This window comes from Micropterus salmoides, unplaced genomic scaffold (assembly GCF_014851395.1).
Source record: "Micropterus salmoides isolate LMB-PRFRI ecotype aquatic unplaced genomic scaffold, ASM1485139v1 Ms_hic_scaffold_6, whole genome shotgun sequence".
In the NCBI taxonomy this organism is placed as follows: Eukaryota; Metazoa; Chordata; class Actinopteri; order Centrarchiformes; family Centrarchidae; genus Micropterus; species Micropterus salmoides.
This window is the reverse complement of record NW_024044348.1, coordinates 27,921,034-27,948,685: the sequence shown is the minus strand read 5'-3', so window position 1 is coordinate 27,948,685 and position 27,652 is coordinate 27,921,034. Positions and strand designations below refer to the sequence as shown.

At 39.1% G+C, this 27,652-nt stretch overlaps 2 protein-coding genes and 1 long non-coding RNA gene across 3 annotated transcripts; 2 read left to right on the top strand and 1 right to left on the bottom strand.

The window, feature by feature from the left end:
• Positions 1–181: 181 nt before the first annotated feature.
• tmed3 (transmembrane p24 trafficking protein 3) lies at positions 182–4,558 on the bottom strand. The gene is made up of 3 exons (XM_038701844.1): positions 4,338–4,558; positions 3,486–3,731; positions 182–1,323 (listed from the first exon to the last, which is right to left on the bottom strand). The coding sequence occupies exons 1-3, from the start codon at positions 4,479–4,481 to the stop codon at positions 1,090–1,092; spliced, it is 624 nt and encodes a 207-aa protein (XP_038557772.1). The 5' UTR covers positions 4,482–4,558; the 3' UTR covers positions 182–1,089.
• A 601-nt stretch (positions 4,559–5,159) lies between these two features.
• si:ch211-107o10.3 (uncharacterized protein LOC407663 homolog) lies at positions 5,160–9,658 on the top strand. Its single transcript, XM_038701843.1, has 8 exons — positions 5,160–5,178; positions 5,304–5,419; positions 5,943–6,083; positions 6,258–6,449; positions 6,832–6,993; positions 7,127–7,243; positions 7,541–7,745; positions 7,947–9,658. Exons 2-8 carry the CDS (start codon positions 5,344–5,346, stop codon positions 8,041–8,043), a joined length of 990 nt encoding a protein of 329 aa, XP_038557771.1. The 5' UTR covers positions 5,160–5,178; positions 5,304–5,343; the 3' UTR covers positions 8,044–9,658.
• An 11,594-nt stretch (positions 9,659–21,252) lies between these two features.
• LOC119890571 lies at positions 21,253–22,896 on the top strand. The gene is made up of 2 exons (XR_005442258.1): positions 21,253–21,513; positions 22,668–22,896. It is a non-coding gene; the product is annotated as an uncharacterized LOC119890571 (long non-coding RNA).
• The last annotated feature ends 4,756 nt before the right edge of the window (positions 22,897–27,652 follow it).

Genomic DNA, 27,652 nt, shown 5'->3' with positions numbered 1-27,652 from the left:
TTTCCCATCTCTCATGTCTAGACCGCTGTTTTCCCGCACTGTTGTTCATGAGGGATGACAGAGTAGGCCTATCCGAAGAGTAAAGACATTCACATCCGGTGTCTTAACTTAAAAGAAAACATGAGAAATTGAAAGATGGATAATCTTGCAAAGAAAAAATGGATTGTAGCGTCACTACAAATGACTTTCCACCAAATTTTACTAAAATCTGTTGTCAGGTTTTTACAGATAATAAACAGAAAGAAATAGAAAAATACACAACTGTCTTTGTGGAAAAAAGGCTATAATAATTGGTCACTTAACAATGTCCATTAAATGTATCTCTTTATGAAATAACAGACTTGTAAGCACACCCAAATGTAAAACATAATGAGAAGGGAGTATCCAATGAATCAGTAACAACAACAACAAGATGGCACATAACAGACAAACCTAAACGTAAGCTTTAAACTTGGTAGGAAATGAAAAAAATAAAAAGGATTTCTTAAGGCACTTTGTATGAGACACACAAGGACATGACTGAGACAGAGCTCTTACAACTCATAACAACATTTTGCACTTAAATTAAAAGGTAATACCAAACATAACACACACACACACACACACACACACACACACACACACACACACTATAAAACAAACAAGACTAACATTCAGAAACAACACTTCTTTGGTTTCTATCAGTGTGCCACTATTTACTTGCTGGGTACCCAGATGAAAATCCACAATGGTCCTACTGTAAGGCAATCTGGGTTATTAACAGAAAGATCCAACTAAACCCGCTTTGTCTTTTAGCCCTACTTCTATAAAACGTAATAAATAATCTGTGCAAGGTTGAAAGGTGTCAATCTCATTTTCAACACAAGTACAAGTTTCTTTTCAGTATAGCTTGTCCAGAACAAATCAATACAGACATTTAAAAAAAAAAAAGAGAGACATTCACACGTTTATCTGACACTGGGTAAGCAGGAAAAAAGAAGAATTATTCGAACTATCCCTCTAACAAAGTGTTTGCTGAAAACACTAAGATGCATGCTGGCTCCAGATGCACTTATGTGTCCACCTGTTTCTGAGGGCATATCAAGAGTTCTAAGTAGTGGCTGCCACAGAGCCTTTCTTCTCCGTGAAGAAGCTCCTGAGCAACATGACTTGACCGATGCCGATGACAAACAACATGACGGTTTCACCGATAGACCAGTAGGTCACCCGCTCGAGGAGATGCTCTGCTTTTGTGCGGTCATGCGCCTCTCTCAGTCTGTACCATGTCTGCGAATCAGCCACCACCTTCAGGATCTCGTGAATGGAGACGCAAGATGACTCCAACTGAAAGTAGAAAAAGTCAACACAAATTAATCAAGAGCAGAGCAATGGCCTGTGGCAAAACATACAGCGGAAGGTGGGTCAGACATCCTCAAATGTTGAATTATATTCTCCAAACTGCTCCTGAAAAGATTCACTTCAACTTCCTACACTTTTCCCGCAAGTCTCAGGACTTGAAGTGGTCAAAATGTAACACATACATTATACTGTCCTGTATATAGTATAGCGTAGTACAGTATAGACTATCCATAACTAGGGAATTACAAATGTGGGCTGATATGGGGAATCTGATGATGAAGTATTTATGAAAATGGCTTTCATTTGTAACTCCAGTTTATGTAAAACTGAAAAGGAAAAACCACCCTCTAAAAGGGGCGGTTAACACGTCTCGGTGTTTCTGGTATTGTGCAATAAGGAGAGCACATTAAAAGACTTGCAGGTAAGATTCAGCAATGATTAACAAACTGGGGGGCACGCCCCCCTTGGGGGAGCATAGTGCCACTGCTGAGGAAGCATGGATGTTGAGGAGTCCTAAAATTGCACGAGTGTGATTCAAACAAAAAAAGGGCTCTGACGCAAGCAACTCTATTTTGTTGAACTGGATCTTTAGTTTTATTTATCACCCGTGTTGTTAATGACTTTTTAAAAAATTATCCACCTTTTGCTAGAATCAGGGGCTTGAACTTTTTTTGGCTTCTAAAGGAGGGCAGAACAGAAAACGTTTGAGAACCTTTGGATACATGATTAGACTCTGGCTCCACCTTGTGGACTTAATATAAACCGTCTCACTTGAATCCAACATTAATGTAACAGTAACAGTTCTGCTTCATTTGCATCACCTCAACAGCTGATTAGTAAGCATGAATTACTAAACACAGTACCTGCCACTGGAAATGCCACTGGTAGCTTCTGATGCCACTATTTGAGCTAGCCCCTGCTGGAAAAGTTTTTGCTACATATTGTGGTTTTCTTCTTCTGCTTGCCAGTCCACTAAGATGCATTAACAAATGTTTTTTGGGCTTCTTGTGCATTTTATTGAGAGTTATAGAATAGTGAATAGCATCTGGAAACAGGGGAGAGAGAGAGGGGATGACACCAGCAAAGGGCCACAGGGTGGAGGCGAACCCTGGAGTCAAAACCTGAATGCTCAGCAAGCCAGAAGGATTTAAACAAATCCCTAACATAAAGGCAAACATGCAATTTTCTGGTCCAGTGAACTATTTAAAGAGGTCATATTATGCTTTTTGGCTTTTTCCCCTCTCCTTTATTGAGTTATATATCTTTTTTTTTTGCATGTAAATCGGTTTGCAAAGTGAAAAAGCCCAAAGTCTACCCCAAAGTGAGTTCATATCTCCCACAGAAAACTATGCTCTGAAATGTCTGAAAACAGCTTGTTTGTAGTCCAGCTGTTTCCCTTTGATCCCTGTGACTACACAGCAAAATGCTCACCAAGCCGCTGTCTGACACGCCCTCAAAAAACACCGGTGGAAAAACACTCAGCTGCTGCAGCACACAGTGACAAGACATCTGCTGTCTCTCCTCTCCCTTCCAAACACTAGTAGTCCTTAACTAGGAACTGCACATGTGCAACTCCCAACAAAGATCTTGTAGAGAGGTAAGATATATCACTCCATAGCTAAAACAAAGCCTTCAACACAGGGTGAAAAAAGGAGCTGCAGCAATGTGCAGTATGAAAAACATATGGTGTTTTTTGAAAATGAAACCATGTAAACCTGTTCTGATACAACCCCTAAATAAGATTTTGACCCTGAAAATGAGCATAATAACACCTCTTTATGGGAGCCCATTTGATCTTTTGTGAACAGTCTGCCAAGTGACAGCCACCCTCTGGCCCATTAAAAATGTTTTGCACTGCAGCAGACAGAATTTGAGCCCCTTCTTCCTCAAGTGTAGTTGTAAAGCAAGCTCTTGCGTAGGGCTGCAACTAATGATTCACGTCATTATCGATCAGTTTTATTAATTGCTAAGTTGTTTGGTCCATAAACGGTCAGAAAATGGTGATAAATGTCGATCAGTGTTTCCCACACCCCGAGATGACGTCACTCAAATGTCATGTTTTGACCACATCCCAAAGATATTCAGTTTTCTGTCATTGAGGAGTAAAGACAGTGACTAATCGTTGCATATATGTTCCTGAGACTTACCTGTGTCAGTGCTCGAACACCAGTCATGCTCTGCAGGAGAGGTTCCTCATCTCCATAGCGGAACTCCAGGTACACCGTTTTGTGTGTAAAAGTGGAGAACTCGTTGCTAAAGCAGACCTTGTAGACGCCCTTCATGGCTGTGGTGTGAGAGAAGCTGTCGTACTGCTTCTTCTTCTCATTATACAAGACATTGTTTAGAGGATCTGTGACAAAGCAGTCCACATCATAGTTGCCTCCAGAAATGACCTAAAAGAAGCAAAAAATGACAGCTCACATGCATGTCAAAATAGTTGTGTTGTTGTCCATCCATCCATCCAGAACCGCTTATCCTGCGACTGACTTTGGGCGAAAGGCGGGGTACACTCTGGACAGGTCACCAGTCCATCACAACCACTCGCACTCACATCCACACCTAAGGACAATTTCGGAGACACCAATTAACCTAGCCTGCATGTCTTTGGATGGTGGGAGGAAGCCGGAGCACCCGGAGAGAACCCACACGGACACGGGGAGAACATGCAAACTCCACAAAGAAAGGCCGGGCAACCGGGGTTTGAACCCACGACCTTCTTGCTGTGAGGCGACAGTGCTAACCACTGCACACGCGCCGCCCTTGTGTTGTTGTAATATATGCAAATAATGAGCTGACTCACTCAAGTTGACTTTGCAGCAAACCAGTTGGTAAGAAAACATTTATCAAAACAATTTTTTTTAGGTAGGCTAAATTAATGAATGAGGGTGTCATTTGAGTTACCAAAAGGGCGACTCACTAAAAACAGAAACATGATAACTTTGGCAGGATCTTTTAAAAACGCACAGTGTAAACGGGATGAAGCTTTCAGAGTAACTTACCTGGAAGTCTATGTCAAACTTCACGTCTTTCTCTAGCTCCTCGTAGAAACACTGCTTATCGTTGTCAGGCAGCTCAAATGTGAGCTCAGTCCCGAGCACCACAAACACATGCAGCAGCAGACCGCTCAGTGCCAGGCACAGCATGGTGAAAGCATAAAAATGAATAGCTGGAAACTGCAGAGACACTATTGCAGGGATTATAACTGGCTTAGCTCTGACGTGGCACGAGCACGAACAACTTCCGGGTCAGGTTTGTTAAATTTTTGGTAAAAAAAATAAATAAAAGCCAATGGTTATGAAACGGCAGTTACTGTCAAACAAGATCCAGTTGTTAGTTTTGAGACTGCACATTTTAAACTACTTAAAGGCACGAATCGACAAGTTACAGCCACACATCTACACCGCAACCGTCATGAAGGTTAGATTTCAAAATAAATGTCCAATATTTTAAAGTATCAGAAGTAAAACATTAGACCTATGCTGTATATCAGAGACAATGGGCCTGGTCAGCGTATTGGACTCCTGTTATTGAAGCACGGACGTGTAAGCAGCATTTTTGTTGCAGCTGGTCCAGACGCAGCTGAAATGCTCAACATTGCTGTTTAATTTGTAAAATTGCGTAGTACTAGTAAACTAACACACAAGATGAGTCTGACACTAACTCAAAATGTAATTTTTTATTGTAGATAGAAGCAAAGTACCAACATAGCAGTTATGGCACAAATTTCTTGCTATGATAACATAGTACACAAACAGGCATCTTATTCTGAAAATCCCAGTGGGTGCGTACACACCACAACGCCGCACGGAAAGGAAGAACACTTTCTTGGACAGTTTTTTGGTAGTACTCTGACATTATATCAAATGAACTACGTAGAGTTATCCTAAACGGGAAGTTTTGCAATTTCTAATAATACTAATCAATTGTTTTTAATTGTGCTATGATCTCTCCGTTCATGCTTGTAGTCATTTGTAGTTACTAATTAACAGCCTAAGAGCCTAAGAGATGCAAAACTACGCAGAGGCAATGAGGGACTTCGTAGAGAGGCATGCGACCGTTCTCACAGTTGCTGTTGTTGCAGGTAAATCATTTCTATTATCATAAGGATATTAGCCTACGTAAGCTATGTTTTGTACAACGTCTTAAATGTCAGTGCAAGGGAAATTAAATAACTCTTACTACTGAGCGTATAGTTTAAGTAATAGGCTACTTTGAAACCCCTCGCGTCAGATAAGATCATATTTGTTGAGGCATTCACTGCTACTGCTGCTCACTTTGTGAACACCTAGAAATGTCAGTGGAATAGCTGTTTGAATCAGCACAGTGAAGTGTTTCACAAATACAAATATAAAGAGAATTTTAGTAATTCAGTTGTTCACAATCATAAATTAACATAATCTCTATGGTGCCCGAGTCACATCTAAATTATCCAAAGCAGAGGTTCAATTCAGTATATCATTCTCCTGTAAGGGAATTAGTTCAGCTTTTCATGTCACATAAACAAGGACCAAGGCATGGCAATACAATTACAGGGAAAATAAAAAAAATAACCAAACCAAGGCATATTTCACTACATTGTATTTCTTTCCCCCCTTTTCTGTCAGGGGCAGGCGTATTGGCCTTGCGCAGGTGGCTGGCTGGGGGAGTGTGTCGGAGCAAGGTCAGGCTGGATGGCAAAACAGTCCTGATCACAGGAGCCAACACTGGCATTGGGAAGGAGACGGCCCTGGATATGGCCAAGCGAGGTGATTAAAGTTATTCATACACTTTCTGTTAGTTGCTCTGTTGTCGCAGCACAGTTATTATTTATAGAGTGGCTTTGGATTGACCTAAACTGACTGTAACCAAAACTACTAACTCAGTAATACTTACACTTTATTACTGTATAAATCTTGACTACATTCCTTATTTTAAACAAGGAGCCAGAGTGATTCTAGCCTGCAGGGACATGACCAGAGCCCGCATTGCAGCTGATGAGATCCGGCAGCAGAGTGGAAACGGTAACGTCGTGGTAAAGAAACTGGACCTCGCCTCGCTGCAGTCTGTCAGGGACCTGGCCAAAGATGTGCAGGAGACTGAGGAACGTTTGGACATCCTCATCAACAATGCCGGTATTTTGCAGTGGTTCTCCCTTACACGGGTGGCAGCAGTGTATATATATATATGTATATGTGTGTGTGTGTGTGTATAGTATATAGTGTGGGTACAAGCAGGATAAATGCAGGATGCATAAAGCAAACTTCATGACATAGAAGCACATTGAGGACTTAAATAACACATCACAGCTAAACAATTCGTACGATCAAAAAAAAGTCAGTTGATTAAAAAGGCATCTTATTTTTTCCAGCTGAAATTGAACTGGCTGTATTTATTGTCCTTTCCCAACTTTTATAGGCCAAAAAGTTACCTCAATTTGGGTTCTACTGAAGGTGGAACCAAGAGGTTATTTACTAGTTAGTTGTATTCCATATAAGTGTTTTTGTTGATTGTTAGGTATCATGATGTGTCCCAAGTGGAAGACTGAGGATGGCTTTGAAATGCAGTTTGGTGTCAACCACCTGGGACATTTTCTCCTCACCAATTGTCTTCTTGACCTGCTGAAGAAGTCAGCTCCAAGTCGAATTGTCACCGTCTCCAGCCTGGCACACGAGAAAGGTTTTGTGATTGAAGCAGCTGTGTGTTTTATCGTTTCTGAAATGTCACAAAACACAAATTCACGTGGTCGTTTCTGGATTAAAAAAATGTGTGATTTCTGCTTAAAGACTACACTGGATTGTTTCACTTGCAGGTCATATACACTTTGATGACATCAACCTTGATAATGACTACCAGCGCCAGAAGAGCTACCGCCAAAGCAAGCTGGCCAATGTGCTCTTCTGCAGAGAACTGGCTAAAAGACTGGAAGGTAGTGCCCAATGCACATTATGTGGCCTTAATACAGCATTGATACAGCATTATTATTATGTAATGTAAGTTATGTTATTATTAATCTTCTACTCTGCAAGGGGAAAGACATTGGGGAATAATTCCCTCACATTGTCCCAGTTTTTAATTTCTTACATTAACATAAAGCCTAATGTAGAACAGATCTGATCAGATTTGTTTTTGCCTTGGTGTTCTTTTTCCTTCTCCCTTTCCTAATAGTCTGATGATGTTTCAGACACTGTAGCTAACTTTTGAATTGATGGATCCCTCTCATCAGGCACAGGTGTGACAGTGTACAGTCTTCACCCTGGGGTCATCCGCACCGAGTTAGGCCGCCACTTTTTCCCTACTATACCGCTGTGGAAGAGGATCATAGCCATGCCATTTATCATGCTGATTAAAAGTCCCTGGGAAGGAGCTCAGACCACCATATACTGCGCTGTGGACGAGAGCCTGGCAAACGTCAGTGGCCTCTACTACAGGCAAGTACATCTGCAATAAAACTCACCTGATTGTGAAGATAAACTTCATTGTTAATAGTTGTCTGAAATTCAGTGACATGGTTTATTACAGAAGCTTCTGCTGATCCATTAGAGATTGTACTACATCAGATTAGATTATAAGCACACAGTATTAGACTTTCGGTGATCCTTTCTCCCTATTTTATTTCTTCCATCATACAGTGATTGTGCCCCCAAAACGGCAGCACCGCAGGCCCTGGATGATGCCGCAGCCAAGAAGCTGTGGGATCTCAGTGCTTCCATGGTTGGTCTGGCTTAAACACAACAGCAGTGCCCTTGTTTGCATGGGTGGATAAAACACAGCACTTATTTTTCAACGTTAAAAAGTATTGCATTAATAAGGATGATTTTACCAAGTTAATTTCTTTAGACCAAAACAATTTGCTGATGAGTGAAACATTTAATCTCAGACTCCAGTCAGTTGATTGCATTTTAAAATAATTTCTTCATCTTTATATTCTGCATTATATTTTCTGCTTTATTGTATATTTATGGTATGCTGTCATATCCTTAGAAAAACAAGACAACACTTTTTAATCTGCCACCTTTGTAGATGTTTGCATTTTGCTGAGTAATTGTTTTAGGGTTTGAATGCTAAAATGCTTAGGTGCTAAACAGGCTCTAATTTTTTCATCAAATGATTTGTGCTGCAAATTCCAAGAGACATTTAAGACTGCCGCTTTTATTCATGGCATATAACAGCAATTGCCAACATACAGTAAAGTTCTGTATCAAACTAATTGCAGAAACACAGTGATAAAAACGTAAAGCATAACTACATTTTCCTAATAAGTACAAGAAAGGGAAGATGAGAGCCTATTTGTATGCAGTTTGAAGAGGTAGACTGTGTTGAAGTAGCGTTGAGGTGTTGCTTAAAGCCTGGGAGGTGACCTTGTGTGTCGGCAGGCAGTGAGAGGCACTTCAGAGGAGGGGAGATCCTCCACCAGGTGTAAAGAGGGAGTGGACACCTTGAGGGCAGAGAAGCAGCTAGTAGATCCAGAAGACTTGTCAGCTTACTGAGTGCCCTCCTGTGTATGTGTGAGTGTGTTTCTTTAAATAGATGCTGCTTGTTGTATGATCACAATGTCATTTTTGTGTTTTGTTGCTCTCATTGTAAACAGTGAGAATTGCACTGTGTGCCTTTTGTTGATTGAACAATACATAAGTTTAAAATGGGAAGCATCAGAAATGTAATGCATTTGGCAATAAATGTCTGATTAGAAGGGATTCTGGCAGTTACTTAATAAAAGGTGCAGTAAAGCTCTAAAGCTCTTACATATTTATTGTAAATGAGAAAAAAACATCCACAACAAATGAAACAGTATTTTAGAGTCACGTCACTTAGCAGACACAAATAGAGAATTCAGGCTTCTGTTATCAGGTTAACACATTTCAAGAACATGATATGTTCTGAAAGGCTGAATGTGGCCCCAACTTGTGTTTGAGAGCAGTTTATGCATCTTAAGACGTGGGAAAAACAGATGCCAGTCTGAGCTCCTTACTGGAAGCTCAGTTATTTAAAAGAGTTTCTGTAGAGCTCTTTTAAATGAAGCCAGATGAAAATATAAATGAAACAAAAGGAACTTAGATGTATTATCTTAGGCGTTTGAAAGAATAAAGCGTCCCTCAGCTGTTACACATACCGCTTTTTAAAAGAAAGTCATGTTTTTCTCTTTGAATCAACAACGTGTGTGGATGTTATTTTTATATAACATCCTATGGATTTTCATATTCCTGTTTTCCAGCTCAGTTTGATGTTGATTCGTCATTTTGTATCAACATGTTTATTCCTGCAAAGTATGTTAAGTATGAGATGTATTCCTATGTTTGGAACAATCCACTGTGTGATCTGTAATAAAACAGAAAAACGGCAAGGCTGCGTGTTTATGGGTGTGAGAATCGTGTAAGCATGTTGGTGTGAATCATATCTAAATTACTCACCAGATTTTTGTAATCCAGTTCACCAGTTCCACGATCCTCAGCGTAATTAAGGTCTCAATAGATTATGTCAGTCATGCTGTATCATGTGTGTCATGAGTGTCCAAGCTCACTGTGACCCCTCTTTCTAAATTTGATGTCAATGGAACCATTTTTGGAAAGCTATTTTAATTTTAATGGATCATACTGATTTCCCAAACCAGATTGTGTCAATCACCGGTCTTGCCTTTTAAGAGAAATACATCATTTTGCCTGAAGTCTCACCTGACAAAGAAAGCTGCACTCTTGCTTTCTGTCATATTTCTGGGAAATAGGACTTAAAACCAGGTGTGCTCAGAACTGCCTGAAGGGAATTTGTTTTGATTAATATTCCACTCAATCTCGTGTTACATGACAGAAGCAGAAAGACAAACCTTTCCACTTTGCAGTCCTTGGCACAAGTTGATGTATCCAGTGCTAAATCATCAAAAAAAACCAAAAGGTCATTACAGACAAATCACAAGATAGATTACAATGCAAGCAAAATGTTAGCGTTGGTTGTCATGAACTTGCATTAGCCCCTTACTTACCTTTTAGCCACTTACAAAGTTCACATTTTAAAACTTACAACTTATAGCTCTTATTTTTTGACATCTTTAAAAAGCAATACATTACAGTTCAAGTCATCCATCTAAAAATTGCTTAAAAGCAAACAACAAAAGCACAAAAACAGATATCAATCTTCAAAATGATCTCCAATTAAAATTGAATTACTTAATTACCCCAAAGGCTCTCTTACTCAGATGTCTCCAGTATTTGTAGGTAATGTCATGCACATGCCCTTATCAGTTCTCCGTCCAACGGATACAGAATCTATAGCTGGGCTGGAAAAGTGATAAGGAGATGTGAGCGACTACAGTGTAGTAACAGCTGTAAAATCTCTATCATACTGTGATGATGTACCTATTGTTAAGGGACGAAAATGAGTCCTGAGAGGTTTAAAAAGTCTCCAACCATGTACTGCCTGAAGCTGCCATCCCTTCCCTTCAAGTCCTGGCCCTGAAAGAGGAGTTCTTGAAGTTGGAGGAGATGAGATCTGTTGTCTTCTCAGTGATCTCTCAGCCACAGAAAAGGTCATGGGAAAATAGTGCCTCTCTGTCTTTTTCTACCATCTCTGCCAACTGAAAACCGCTCAGATCCTCACGCAGCGAAGAACTAGTTAAGCTTTAACCGGTCAAAGTGGACTCCTGCAGCAGTAGCACTTCACTGTTTGACTGCTGACAAACTTTTGAGACACACCCCATTGATGAGTTTTATTTCACTGCGGCCCCGCCTGGCTCGGAGGGATTTCTTGGCTCCCATTGGTCCACATTCAGAACTTGCCATACCTGCCCTCTGGCTCTTGTGGACGGGAGCCAAATAGTTCAGTTGTCAATCTTGAAGAGATCAGCCAGTGGGATGAGAGAGGCCAGGCTTGGCGGGTGTGTTCCCCACAGGTGTGGCTGAGAAGCACATTCCAATATGTACATACCTGTCAGCTCCTCTGGTATTCAGCTGCTCCTAGAAAGACCTCTGTTGACCACTTGCTCTCCTCTTTCCTCCTCCTGGGGCCCATGCAGAGGGAGAAGGAAATAGCTCCTGTTTCAGATGCATAAACAAGTGATTTTCTGCCCATGCTGTGTGTATGTGTAGGACAGAAAAAGGCTTCCCATGTGCATCAAAGGCTGTTTGGAGTGGATGTTGAGTATTCCTGGAGCCACAGTTGTATCTCATTATACACCCTGATATGTGGAGACAGTGTACAGGTGCAGGCAGTGGCATGTGCCCCCCCCCCCCATAAAGAACATCAGATCATCTGCGCCTGTTTTCTCCCTCTGGAGATCATAAAGCCTTAAGCCTTAACGAGAATGTGTGTAAAGATTGCGTTGTCTGTCCCTCTGGTATGCAGGCTTCTCTCTCTTTCTCTATTCCAGCCATTTTCCATATGTCTTTCTCTGTCTTCATCTCTCTCTCTCTCTCTCACACACACCTCCTTTGTGGCTCTTCATCTTCTAGTGGATTGCTCTATCTCTCCCTCTTTCTCTCTATTCCTCTCTCTCTCAGAGTACAGAAGCGAACACTGTGTGCCTCAAGCAGGTGCGGGAATGCAGGTTTGCAGGATTCACTGGCCTAAAGCAGAGCAGAGCAGCCCATGCCGTGATTACCTTTGGACGAGTCTGTGCATGTGTTAAGCTCAGTCAGAGCAGCCACAGTGACTAAGCTTCTCTGTGTCGTCAGTCACTTATAGAATAGCTGTAGCTCTCATCAGACCTTGCTTGTTTCATTTTGAAAAATGTTTCACCTCAGAAACAGGTTTGTCACCCAGTTTGACAATAGAGAACCACTGGTGTAAAATAAGAGTCTGATATATGGAAATGTTAGCACCACAGTGTTAAAAATGATACTGTTGCTACTTCAAACAGAAATAAAGGTACTAATGATATCACACTTACCGGAAGAGTTTTGTAACAAAGCATCCTAAATGTGAAATACTGATCACAGCTAAGGCTGTGTGACTCATGAAAATAATATCTATTGTTTAATATATGGAAATGTCCCATGTTGGCTTTCCTCATTGTCTGTGTTACGTTCATGTGAAATTATGAGCCAGGGGATGTTCTTGTGGTTGGTATACTGAATTTGTCTGCAGTGTAGAGTGACTAAACGTTGACTAGATATAAAAAAGAAATGAGATAACCGACAGCAGAAGTGCATCAATAAAAGATGTTGGTGATGAGATGCTAGTGAGAAACTATCACACAATTAAATGTGCTTTAATTCAACAAAGAAAGAAATAATAAATATATTTCAATCATTATTAAACTCAAAAGTAGGTAATCAACTTAATTTCAAAGGGTAAATGTACTAATAAATGTTGTAGGGCTTAATATACTGTATATATCATATATATATATATTTGAGTTGACGCTGTATCAGAGACGTGTTGATTCAACTCACCTGTAAGTAGTTCAGGGTGCACTGCATTATGTTGTAAGGTGTTCCTATTATTTGGAGCACACTCAACATCCTGGGGGCCTCTTTAACAGTCCAAAAGACGTACTTAACATTACTTTATCCGTGTTATGTCATGACTTTTTACATCAAGTTTTCAAAAATCTCACATTTTGAGAATTGCTAATAAACATTTTGACTAATGAAGTTCTCAGAAGTCCAGCTGAAGATAATATGATTAATAACAATGGATATCCATGTGCTGCGTATCTGTGATTGGTGCTAAAAGTACTTCTTTCACAGCACAACTCTCCCAAATCTCAAATTAGACTTTTAGGATTTCTGTTGAAGTTTTATAAGAGCTTGGGATGGGGGGGGGGGGGGGGGGTGTCTGGATCAGGGGTGTCTGCAAGAATCCTAGGTCCCGGGCTGGGAGGAGGATTTTCAAATGGTTTTGAGGGATGTTCAGGCCCTGAAGCTGTACTCTGTCGCTGGGGATAAAGACATTGTCGAGTGAGCACACAGACAACAGGGGAGGTGCTGAGTCAGCTGTCCGTCTGGCTTAGCACACGCTGTGGTGCTCCGGACTCTTCACCGAAAGGTTCCCATCAGATTCTCAAGTCAGGAGCCACGACTCCCACATTTCAGTTCAGAGGCAAATTCAAATGTTCTGACCGCTTTATTTAAACAGCGATAAGGCGTGAAACGTTGATCTGACTCATTTAAAAGCATGCAATCCAAACTGTACTTTGGAAGACATTTTCTCTCATTGAGACTGGTGCATGATGGGAACTTCAATTTGATCAATTTAATTTTGTAATAAAAATAAATTTTGACCTAAAATTTGTTTTGTACTAATTTTGTACACCATAGTATTTTAAATTATATAAATATATACTATAACTGATACTAATAAATTAGATTTTTAGGTTTTAATACTTTTTACTTCCATGAAAATGGCAGAATGAATCACAACGACACAAAAAAGTTGCTTTAAAATGAGTGAAGACCTATGAAGTGATGGTGTGATTAAGAAAGATGTTTTGACTTGGTACATTAGTGTGTTGAGCTCATATACCATACCATGTAAGGTAGTCTTTACCTATAGTATTCCTCCATGTGGTACCATGCAGCTTTAACTCAGCTCTTCTGCATGGTTTGACATTCTGCTCCTGATATTTTGTGATGTCTTAGCATACCATCGGGAGAGGAAGGGCTATAGCCATCTCTGCTGGCATTGTTGTTGATTATTTAGTTCAGTTCCTCTCGTCAGTGTGAAAGTCTGGTGCTAACCAAACAGGCGTTGGCCTCTGTTTATCCAGTTCCGGAGTTTGTGGGAACATCAGACACCAGGGCCACTCATGTGGACAAGAGGAGATCTGCTAAAACATCTTCTGTCCCTCACTGGGATTAGACCGGACACATTCCTGGCCCCTGTGCTCTGCAGCTCCCACCATACTGTTCACATCCACATTTTATGCACCACTTTTTCAAAATGATAAAGACAAAATCCACCACTGATCTGTAATAAATTCAGTTTCAAACACATCTAAAAACATACTGTGTTTATAAAACCCTCTATATGCTTTGAAACACTATTCTACTGCGATCAATACAAATTACACAAATGTGACAGAACACAAAAACTCAACACTCAGATTTCAAACGTTTTATTTCGTGACTGTACAGTACACCAATCAGATGTTGTAAAGGAGAGATTACACCAATCAAAAGCTAAGTATTCCACTGCAATGCAGTACTGTAAGCAATAGCGTAAATATCCACTCACATCATATTATCTTCCTCAGCTTCAAGGTTCTGGCTACATGAGGCCATAAAATACCATCCACACATCACACGCGATGTCAGCCTTAGCCAGGCAGTGGGGGAAGTACCCCCTGGTGTGTCAAATCCTCCCCTGGATGGACTCCAGTGGAATGTCCCTACATGCTTCCTCCAGCATTGCACACCGTTTCCCATTCGTAAGGACTCCTGTCATACACCTTTAACCACTAGGCCAGAAAAAATCCTATTATTTGCTCCTGGAATTGTAATTGCTGTGTAAGCTGAAGTTGCTTTTCAGTGTTTGGACCTGGAGAAATGAGTGTTAGTTGAGTTCAGATGTGATGGCTTAAGTTTACTGGCAGTCCTGAATGGCAGTGCTTGCTGGATGAGCACCTTATGAAGCCTGCAGTGTGAAACAGGGCAATCTGAGTTTATACTTTGGGAAATTACCATTCATAGGATCGCTAAAATGGTTTGAGAATTTTGGTCATAAAATCAGTTTCATTGCTTGAAAAATATTTGACAACAGACTGATAACGGTTGATATATATATATATATATATATGTTCACCATGTCACATCACAGTTACATTATGACAGTGCTTATAGCTACTTACTGTATGTGAAGCAATTCATAAACCGAGTTTCCTTCAACAAATCCTAGACTTTAACAAAAATTTGCAGTTAATTAAACAGGTAAGAAGGGTGTCTGCCTGAACTTCATTACAGTGTTTAAAGTATTAAATGCATTCTTTTTTTTGTGATCAAGTTTTTATTAAATGCATTCTGAAGAGCCAAATGTGTGTGTTTTTGTATTCCAACTTGAGGATCCCATTTTAAAATCTTAAACATTGTGTTAACTTGGAAATTGTTATTTTAATTGATATTGTACTGATAAAGCCTCATGCCAGGAGGAGGCAGATGTACACTTTTTTCCTGAAAGAATGTCTGATTGTTTCTGCAGTACAGGTTTGTAGCAAAACTACACAACAAAAAGAAACGGATACATTTTGTCAGGGCAGACCTGGCAAATATCAGGACCCCCTCGTGTCAAAGCGGGAAGTTTTGCACAATTTTGTCAATACAATATTTTGTCCACACAGTTTTGTTCATTTGATTTTGTTGGTACTTTATATTTTTTGAATGTGTATCGTTTTCTTTTGTGCAAAACCTACTTTTAGAGGTAAATAATTCCTTTTTTAGGACTAAAAGTATAAAGTACAAAAGCTTTATATTTATAGAAAATTTGTATGGCGTCAATCTATTGTGTTTTGATGGTCGCTATTTATGTTTTAAATTCAAAATTTAAACACAGAACGTAATATAAGATGTTTGCATGCACATGGACGTGGTTCATGCCACATCTGCCTAAGTCCCACTTGAGCCACCTCAGTCAAAAAAGTCTGGACATGCCACCGTGACATGTACTTTGACAAATCTATTTTTGGATGTAAGATGAACTACCACACCAAGGTTGGCAATGAGAACTGTGTGTTTTAAAAAGTGAACTTCTAACTTTTAAAGAGAGAGTAAAAAGTAAGACATCACATCATCTGATCCACCTCCAAGAGAGCAATGCCTTCTAGTGGCCTAAAGTGCAAACTGACACAGCACACTAAATGGTTTTAAATTACAAAAATATGAAAAATCACTATTGGTAATCATTGTTGGCTATAATGCCCACCCACACCACCAAAAATGTGTTTCTAAGGTATACATCATACAAAGGACATTTTTTTGCAACAGCTTGACAGAGGACAATTTTAGACTTTAGAGACTTCTGGAACACATCTCACTGCAAACCCTGCTGTTTGGCCTTCATCTGATCCATGTGCAGTCCCCAAAGCAAGCACAACTATTTGGAATGTCCTGACTGGCCAGACTGAAATTTGCAAAGAAGTACAGAGATGAGCTGCAAAAGGTCTGCAACACAATCTTATGGACTGATGAGACCAAGATTAATTTCTAACAAAGTGTGGAGAAAGAAAGGAACTGCTTATGATCCGAAGCATACAAGCTCATCTGTAAAGCATGTTGGAGGTAATGGCTTGGGCGTGCATGGCTGCTTCTGGAACAGGGTCGTTAATATTTATTGATGATGTAACTGATGATGGTAGCAGCAGAATTAATTCAGAAGTGGACAGAAACATTTTGTCTACCAATTTACGGAGAAATGCATTGAAACTAATCGGGAGGAAGTTTATCATGCAGCAGGACAATGAGCCAAAGCACACTGCCAACAAAACAAAGGACTTCATCAGGGGGAAAAAGTGGAAGGTTTTAGACTGGCCAAGTCAATCACCTGAACTTAACCCAATAGAGCATGCATTTCACCTCCTTAAGAGGAGACACACCCCGAAACAAACAAGAACTGAAAGAAGCTGCAGTAAAAGCCTGGAATAGCATCACAAATGAAGAATGCAACAGTTTGGTCATGTCGATGTGTCGCAGGCTTGAGGCAGTTATTGCAAGCAAGGGTTAAGCCACCAAATATTAAATGTTATTTACTTTAAGATTATTTGTTCCATTACTTTTGCTCACCTAAGAATGCTGTGGTCTAATACAAACGGTGGTATGTCCTAAGCTGTTTAACACATCTAGATGTGAATACCAGGAAATAAAAGCTGAAATCCTATAATCTATAATATAAATAATCTTTTGATCTTAAACCCAAATGTCTTCAGTGAACAACAAAAACAAAGGAATTTGCCTTACCGTTCCAATACTTTTGGAGGGGACTATATATACAGACACGTATACACACAACAGTCCACAGTAAATCTTTTGAATTTGCATGGGGTGAATGTAAACAGCAGCAACCAGATGATAATATGAAAGTTTCATCCTCACAATAAACAGTCAGATATTTGGGAAACAGAGTCCATCTTGACTGAATTTGCGCACCAAGCATCATCGATGTAAAACACAGTCCACCTCCTCTCATCTTGCCAGAGTCTTGCGCTGGCAGCTCCATATCATACCTTATCAGATGTTATTTCTATGTGAAGATGTATTTTATCACTGCCTCAAACAAGCAACCATGTGGTATCTTAGTCCATATTTAGATATAACAATAACATGACATTTAGCATCCAGTTCTGTACACAGGAGAACTATTGAACGTGATTGATGTTCTGAGATCACACGAGTGTTTTTTATATAACTCAATTCTATTCTTGCGTTTCTTATCATTTCCATACACAGTCCATTTTGAAGGGACCAAATACCACCTAGTTGCCATTGACACAGATCATGTGGGGTTTGAAAAACAAACTACAACTTTCTGTTTGTGTGTGTTTATGCTTACTTGTTTGAAACATGTAGTACAGTGGTTTGTTGGTGCTTCTGTGTGTGTGCACATGTGCGTCACATAACATGAGTTTACCAACAGGCCAGTGTGAGCCAGGGCAACACTTTGGGCAGGAATACTGAATGTGCAATAATAATAATAATTATAATAATAAGTAAAGTAAAATTGGTAAAGCAATTGTTATTATCTTACTGTGTAGGAAAAACACCACAACAGAAGATCCAGTTTTAGGCATGGAGAAAGTAATGTGTAACTGATTGATTTTGAAAGCGAGCTTGTCAACCTCGCTGGGACCTGAGCAGATTAGAGGCAACACGATGGAGCTTCCAGAGCTGCCGCTGCTGTGCTGTACTACACCCCTGCTGTTAAGTGAAGGGTGAAATGTGATCATGGAGGGCTGCCAGCACACATCAGGACCCAGCAGTTGAAATGGCAAGCACAACGAACTGAGATGTAACACGTCTGTACTGTCACTGTCAGCCTCTGAACGCTAGAGGGCAAGCACTGCATCAACTATGATACCGTCAGTGTGTTGTTAACAGAATGGACACCGTCTATATGTCCTATGAAATGAAAACACTGACATGGTAACATTTTTTGTGAAAACACACACACACACACACACACACACACACACACACACACACAGATATATCACTATACATATCTCTCTCTATCTCTATCCATCCAAGAGGATTTTGCCATATGTATAAATGGATTCTAAAAATGATGGATTCTGGTATTTTTGTGAATGTCCTAGGGAAAATGAAGAGTCAGGCCATGATGTTGGCACATTCAGAATTGTTATTTCCCTCATTGATTGCATAACTCAGTTATCTTGAACTTAAACACTGATGCGCTCAGTATACAATACTCATTGACCAGATGCACTCAGTACTTGGGATGAACTGGTAATACATATATAATGATACATAATACAAAAACAATTGAACATTGCAATGTTCAGGTTTTGAATGGAAAGAAGATGTTAAAGCATAGATTACAGGGACCAAAATACATTCAAATGATTTAGTACATAAAGAGTATCAATTAAATACTTACTGGGTACCTTAAGAGAGACCAAGGGGAAGGGGTAACAATGTTGGTTTAAATGGGCTTTTAAAATAATTTTTGTTATTCAATACCAATTTAGTAATGACAGGGTATAATAATATTGTAGAAAAATAAAACATATTGTGGAATCTTTAAGTGGAGATTATCTAAATCTGAAAGATACATTTGCATGTAGTGGCCACCAGGGGCCACTCTCATTCAATTCAATGAAAATTGATAATTAACTTGGTTGCTACAGACCCACTGTTGATGCAATACTAACATTATTACTAGCTTTTGCTGTTAAAAAGCTGCTCCAGAGCCGTGTCAACTCTGAATGGACAAACACTATATGAGCCAACTTTTGTTGACTTATTTTGTAATCAATGAATATGTAAACCCCCCCCCCACACAAATATGCTGTATATAAAACACAATTAGTGAATTTCATTGCAAGTCATTAGGGCCTACTTGAATAATATTTACATATTTAGTTGCCCTTGTTAGGACCTTGTGAGCCTTTCATACTTTGGCCCTGCAGATGCCGCCTAAAACGAGCACAGTGGACTAACGTGAAATCAATGCAGTGAAGGCCAGGATCCTGACTGCAGCGGCTGTGACAACGTACAGTTCAATTGGAGGAGTTGGGGGTTAGGAAGCGTGCAGGGGGCTTAAGTAAAATCAGTACTTACCAGAATGTTATTCCAGACCCATCTGCTTTGTGGGAGCCAGCTCCGGATGTTAGTAATAATTATATCACAATTAGGTGGGATGTGGGGGAGTTTATCCAAGAAGATTTTGCCAGACTAATCAGTTCATCCTTATACTCAAAGATTTCACTTGTGTCAAACATGAATCATAACATAAATCTAACCTTTGTGTTTCTATCCCACTTGTCTATTTCTATAGTAAAGATCTGGACTGTATGTACATCCAAGAACAATGCTGCTGCTTTTAAATGGATAATTAACTGGTTAGGATGCAGACTTTTGGGACCTCCTACCTTTAGCCTTTAGACCTTTTTGATTAATTAGCATGGTTTCATGTAGCCTATGTATCGATATTAAAGATGCTTTTTGAGGTTTCCATTTTCATGAGCTAAAACATTAAAGTCAGGAGGAGACAGAAGGCTTTTCTAAATCCTAAGATTGCAAAAGACAGACTTTTGTTCTTGGGGAGAAAGTTCATGCTTGTCGTTCTTGTAAGAATGAACTCAATGTCACAAAACATACAGAACACTGTTGACAGTTTGAGATGATATGTTTCCTGGTATTGTGCAACACTCCCAGCACAGAGGCCGCCTGCAGTGCTCCAAAATAACTGGCAGGCTTAATCACCCAAAACCTTTGGTGATGTGCTATAGCCTACCCTAATTTGCAAGTAGAAAGAATGGTCTTTGGGGTAGGCCTGGTTTCCTCTGTTATTGTTGCTGAAGTCATTTGCTGCATTGGCTGAAGTGGTCTGTGTGTGACTGTGGGGCAAGAGTGTGACTGGCTAGCTGGCTGGCTAGCTACCCCCACAGGCGCTTGTGTAGCCTCTCAACTCTGAAAACGTTGGAGCACATTTTCAATTTGCCATCCATTTTTATTAAAACTGCCAATATTTGAAATCTACACAGTTGCCTCAAATCTTCTCAAACGTGAACATATTGGCCTCTTTCTGCTTTCCGCTCCTCACTGGAATTCCAAAATGAATGCTGGGAAATTTGGGTGGTCAAGTTCATAAAAGTTACCAACCGATGCATCCTGGTAAAACTGGCTTGTTAAGAAGACTTTAACCGTTCTTTGTGAAATGTGATCTTGCGTATTGGGACAGTACTTGAGCTGCGTAAGATAACAGATGGGGGAGGGGCGGGGCTGTTTTATATGATTGATTATGTCAATCATACACTCCACATAGGAACATAATGAAGAGGTTGATACACATCACGAACCTAATACCTTGCCCAGTTATTTGTGCTTAAAAAATGATGGATAAAAATATGCAATGAAATGCAAATGTGCTGCTGAAAATAATATTCAAATATATTTAATATTACATTCAATAAGTGTTTCTGTTTTCATAATCATAGGCTTTAATAGACTTTGGAATTAAAAATAATAAGTCAAAACATGCTGTTTTCACAACTTTGAAATCACCCAGGCTAATTGAGACTGCTTGGCCCAACTTACTGAAAATTTACTCAGTTCCAAACTAGTTACTAGACAAAAGAACCAGCACAAATTGCCAGTCACCAGCCCCAGAGGAGTAAAACGCAGCAATCAGATTACTCTGTAGTTATCGGGTCACACTGTCACTGTGTGAAACACAGACTGTATATAAAAATGGACGTGGTATCTGTGACGTCACCCGTTGGTTTTTGAAGAGCAGTTTTGAAGCCTGAATTGGGCGGAGCTGGTCGTTGCCATCTTAGCAGCACGTCACCGCACATCACTCCCGAATAACGAAAAATGGGCAAAGACGCAGGTCGTGGGTGGAGCTGATGCAACGTTTTGCTGAAACCACTCCCGCCTAGCTCGACGTGACCGAGTTAGCTCATGCTAAGGAGCTAATGCTATATGCTACTCTGCGTTAGCAGAGGCAGCTTCTAAATCCCCAGTGCTGTATGGTGGAGGTTGGAACCTGTGACTGTTGTTGCTACCAGTCTATGGTCGTTACCAGCTCACAGTCAAAGTAAGACACCGGAAAATATTAAAATAACTACCATATCTGTTATTGACATTATACTTCAAGGTTTTAAACGCTTTTTAATATATAAATGGGGTAACATTTTTCTGCAACACAAACGTTAGATTTTGTTGAGACCAACGTTAACAGTTAACTATGAATCAGTTATTAATTATCTTAAGTTTACTTAACGTTACAGCTCAAATGAACGATTTGAAGCAAATCAATTAAACTTTTAACAAAGTTAGTTATGAGTCGTTTATTTGGACATCACTTCAGTATGTCACTTGTAATGAACGTAATAAGCTAGCGGTAGAGTCATTAGTTACATGATGGAAACTGTATAACTTGCAAAACGTTACCCATGGCTACTATCACGTTAATTAATTCCCCACACCGCTATTTTTAGTAATGTTTCTGTTGTCAACAGGGCTGTGAGATTATTGTCTGGAATAGGACACTTGAAAGAGAAAGGTACTTCTTTTGTTTGGCACGAGATTTTAGTGAACAGTTCTAGTTGAGGTTCTGTTGCCTCCATGTCTGCTAGTCAAAGCTTAAACTGTAATGTTACTAGGACAACTTGGCTACTGGACATTGACAGCTGATATAAAATTGTCTGTTTTAAGATGACAACACAAACATTTAAAGACTGTCTCCCTTGTTCCATTTTCTCCCACGTATGTGACAATAGTGCTGTCAACATTAAAACAGTCATCTTTTAGAGCATCTAAAAAAAAATTAGAATACTGAGGAAAAGTTCATTGTGAGCACCAGAACCAGACAGAGATTAAAGGCTTCAGAAACCTTTGCAGGTGTTTTAGTTAATTAGCTAATTAGAGAGCTCTTCTCTCCTTCTTTTCTGTATAATTTCCAATACAGAAATGTATTTATTCTAAAAAATTTTATACTTTGAGATTATGGAGTTTATTTCCATGAGCTATAAACCGTAATCAAGATGAAAACAAATGGGGCTTCACTTTGCGTTATGAATCTAGAGTATATATCAAAGATTCACTTTTTGAATTATATTTAAAAAGTAACTTCTCCACAATATTCCATATATATATATATATATATATATATAATTATAATATTTAATAAAAAACATTTCTGCATCGTTTACTTTATATTTTTCACTACCTGGAGCATTTTCCTCCCAGAGTCACATTGTGGATCAGATGTCCCACCTGGAGACCAGAGACCTGGGATGCATCCTCAGTGTGCTGGAAGTCTAGATCTGTTGGGGTGGACTGACATGGAAAGGCCTTCTCTCCTTTGGGTTATAGTTCATTTATATAAAAAAGAAAAGAAAAAAAAGATGATTTATGGTTCACTTTGTAATTCTCTACCTTATACTTTAAAATAAATAAGGAGCCATACACCTAGTAACAGAGCCTGAAGTTTCTGAAGAGTGCCTTGTTTGCTGCTCTGATATAGGTCTAGCTTAAACACAGAATAATTTCAACACCTCCAAACCATCCAGTGGGTAACTGCTGAAACAAAGAATGATCTGCACAGAGTAATCTTCTTAGGGGTCGCAATAAATGACACCTCGTACAGGGCTTTAAAACTATTCAGTGTGCAGATAATTCTGTTTTTGACAACAGGGTAACTTCTCAGTCAATGTCACATTTGTCTCTTAAAGACATGTCAAAATAAAACAGTATATAACATCAACCTTTCATTTTTTACTATGTAAAATGTTAACCTATAAATACCATCTTAATATTTATTTCAATTTCATTTAGCTGTATACTATAATATATTGTTGAGTCACACTATTTACAATTAACATAGGAAACTAATGAATGAATAATGTGATGATAATGTTTATTATATATATTGTCTTGCATTCATGAAATCATCAATATTAAAAGGTTACAAATGTAGTAGTTTTGTATGACTTGAAATAATGTGTTGTAAGAGTTATTATAATGATAGAATCATAATTTCACATCAGTGGTGTTTAGGTGTTGTGAGTAAAAAGAAAAGGCTGCGCAAAGCAGGAGCTGAAGCTGTTGACAGTCCTTCCAGAGTGCCATAAAGCTACTGAACTCTGAGATCGCCTCAGCATGATAACCTCTCTGGCATGTAACAGTAATCAGGGGTGGCAATGTGAAATACAGTTTACTAATGTGCAATACGGTTTGTTGCTGGACACTGTGCAATAATAATTCATGCTGTTAGACACCTGTTGACTACTCAAGTCAGATCTTACTGGAACATTTATTATAAGGATCTTTTTATATTTCTTAGTGAACTGTACTAACCTTTTTGGCATCGTCGACGTCGCAGATCAAACTCGGTTTTCACCTCAGAGTGCCCCCCCTCTGAGAAAGCGAATCAATCCCCACTGATGAACCCCACAAAGAATAGTGTATCATTTTAAACAGTACACTTGGATGTGCACGGCTCTCCTCGGTGAACAGGCAGAACTCTGCAGCCGCTCCCTCTTTGGCTCTCCACCTTTAAACCCTTTGTGTCCCTCCGGTTCAGGTGAGTCAATGACAAAGCTTCTAAAAATGCATTTTTAAAAAATCTCTTCAAAATGGATTTAATTCATATATTTGAAATTAGAACAGTGTATAAACAAGTTTTATTTGTTAAACAACATGTCAGGTGGGCTCTCTCTCAATTTAGCTTTATTGGCATGAATGTATAACAATATTGCCAAAGCATCATACAAACTAAAGGACAATCAACCACATACATTTCATTAAACAAGAAATTAAAGCGTATGTGTGTTAGATAGAAATATTAAAAATTAAAATAAATGAAACAGTAACATGCGTCTCTCTCTCAGAAAGCTTTGGCAAGTATTCCCTAATGTCTATAGGCTTAATTATTTTGTGCTTGTGTATCCATCATCTAACATTATTGCATTCTACAGGCCAGTTATTTAGTATCTTAACATCCAATTTTACATTTATTGATGGAAAAATTATACAAATACAAATTAACGTTTCATTACGGTATCTATGATCTTCGTTTTAAACCATATGTTCGCTTTAACCTATTATTTATCAGTTTAAAATCAATATTTTAGCTGGTCGCACCACCTGACAATTCAGTTAGGCCACCTGATAACATATTAGTAATGACAGCGAATATACTGAAAAATTGCATTTTCTTTCAAATACAAAAAAGGTGTTTTAGTCTTAAATCTCTATTGAAGTAAAAGTAATGAACTGATTAAAAACAGGATACATGATATCACATTCAGTAAAACAAATGGCAAAGGCTACAGTGCAATGGATTCAATGTATTAGATTGTAATTGAACAACAAAGTTTTTTGTTCGATCGACGATGGTATCGTCCATTGCCGATGGCCCCCAGCAAGCAGGTTTTAATGACCACAAACATTCTTATCATTGTTTTTAAGTAGGCTATGCTTTGCACCTGGCCCGGAATTCTCTTCTCCCCACACCTCAGGTAAACACCCCGGCTTGAGCCGTCCCCTCTATTCCGCCCCCCCATCAGCAGTCGCCTACATATCCACCGCGACTGCTTACGTAAGTTAATAGTCTACCAATTTTTTTTCCCGAGTGAAGGCTGTGCGAGAACACATGCACATAAGATGACTGCGTGTCCCCCGCCCGCGCACCCGATGACATCCATCACGATGTTTCATTGTAGACCTCGCCCAAACCTACTATAAATAGGGATGTCCCAATCACTTTTTTTGCCCACGATTCAAGTCATTTAATATTTAGGATCTGCCAATTTCGAGTCCCGATCCTTGTATTTTACTAAATACAGTTGCACAGTGGACACTTCAGGATGGCTCTGTTTAATTAAATTTCTCTATCCTTAAAAAGTATCCTAGTGTGTTGCTTCGGGGCAGCTTTGGATTGAGTTACCCGAGTGAACTCAGTGTATTCTGTTTAGTGTTCATTTTTTAGCTGCCTTATTAAATTGGACACAGCTCTTCTGAAGCTAGTAAACATTTCTCATGAAAAAGCTTAGAGTGTAAAACATTAATTTAAAACAATTAATTTCAATCAATCAAAACATAGTCACTTTAGAATAACTTTCCTTGCAGTTGCGCCACCTGACTTTACAACTTATTTCAAATGAAACAGGCTTATACTATGAAACTTGTATTAACTTTTGCTAGTAAGTTCATACATATGTTTTGATTAAATAAAAGGTTTTATGACTAATTTAAGCATTACATTGGTTGTAACACCTGACATGGAGAGTGAACCAGTCTGACTATAAGTTAAACATAGGTATTTTTATCATTATTTGAAAGGGATTTACAAACCTTTTCACTCAGACATAAAGGTTACTTGGGGTCCTCTGGATGATGCAATAACCCCCCTGACAATTGAAAACAATCAAATTGCTGGACAGAAGTTTTTCAATTATTTAAGCAACTTTAAAACTATTGGTACTTGTAAAATTTGGTTTATTTGAAAGGTTTAAAATACATCATGCCACAGTATTTTATTTTGAATTTAATATGCTTAAGACAATTTAAAATCTTTTCTTAATCTGTTTATTTGCACAGACGGTTACACCACCTGACATTTTGGCAACTTTAGATGCCAAAACAATATATTATTGTGTTGTGAAAATGTATTCACACAAAATTGGTTTTGTAGAATAAAGTGATATGTCGTGAATTGATTAAAATTACTTTAACAGAAAAGAATTCACACAAAAATATGCATGTCATGTCATTGACCCAGGTGCAGCCACTTATGATAGTATCTGACTAGTATATAACTGAACAGTGACTGCGTTATAGGATGAAGCCAAATCTAACATTGCCCGTTTTCCATTAACATAACATCAGCTAACAGAGCTGAGCCTTTACTTTACAACTTCACACATGCCTTTTCTTCAAAGCATTATCACCCTAATGTCTAACCGACTTGCCAACTTGTCTTGTCTCGTATCTGGCTAATTAGTGTAACGAGCTAAGCTAACAAGCTATATGCTGACACCGATACCTGTTAAATATTGTTAACAAATACAAAAACTTTACTCACTAACTGGAAAACGGACTTCCTGGAGGTTCTCTCTCCGCCTTTTGGTAGATTTCTACATGCAGACACCGGATGAATAATGGCAAAGTTTTATGGATACACTAAAACAATTTTTTGAACCAGGCTGTAAACACGTTTTATTCTGCTGTGAAGTTGGGGGGTCAATGGGGATGGACTCCTTTTTGGAGCCAGCCTCAAGTGGCCACTCGATGAATTGCAGTTTCAGATACTTCCGTATCGGCGTCAGCCCGGAGACCAGAAGTTTGCCGCTTGGAAACACTGCAATTAGATTGCTCTCCAGTTATCAGGTCACACTGTGTGAAACACAGTAGTAAAAGGAAACTTGATAACTAGAGAGTAATCTGATTACTGTGTACAATTTTTTCTGTACTGTAATCGCAAAAAAATTATTTTTGTATCCTGATTACGTAACGCCATTACATGTAATCCGTTACTGCCCAACCCTGTTGTTAAGTCAGGTAGACAAGGTAATGGAACAATCAGGGTTTCTGCAGGTTTCACCTGGTCAAATTTAGGACTGGAAATGCAGTCACAAAATTACTTTCATAAATGTATTCAAATTAGGATTGAGTGATGTCTACAAAATTGGCATTGGACGATGTCAATGAAACACCAGGATGGACGATGACATTGATAAGCTACATAATTACCAAGCTGGCGAAATGCGGTGGACCTGCTGACGTGAAAAATGGATCACCGGTGGAAATAAAAAAAATATTAAAAAAATGTTCTGTCTTTTTGGCGACTTTATAAAACTTAACCTACTGTAAACTCAGGGGAGCAGACAGGGAGACAATAATAAACTACACCCCAAAAGCTAAACTTACTAAATATGTCTACTGGGGTTGAATTCCAACCATTAGATCTGTGAAAATTCATTTGGTTAGTTTTGATGCTCTCCACAGTGATTTTACATTCATGGCACATCAAGCAGTTTTGAGCCTCACCACCTTATAATGGCAGGAAAACACTGTTAATGACCTCAGAATCATTACAGATAGGATTATTCATGTTTGCCTTTTGTGTCTTAATTTACTGCTTTATACATTTGTAGAAACTGACAAATAGGCAACATGAGAACCACCTCCCTTCTGTATTACAACTATTTTATTTGTACATCAAAATCCAC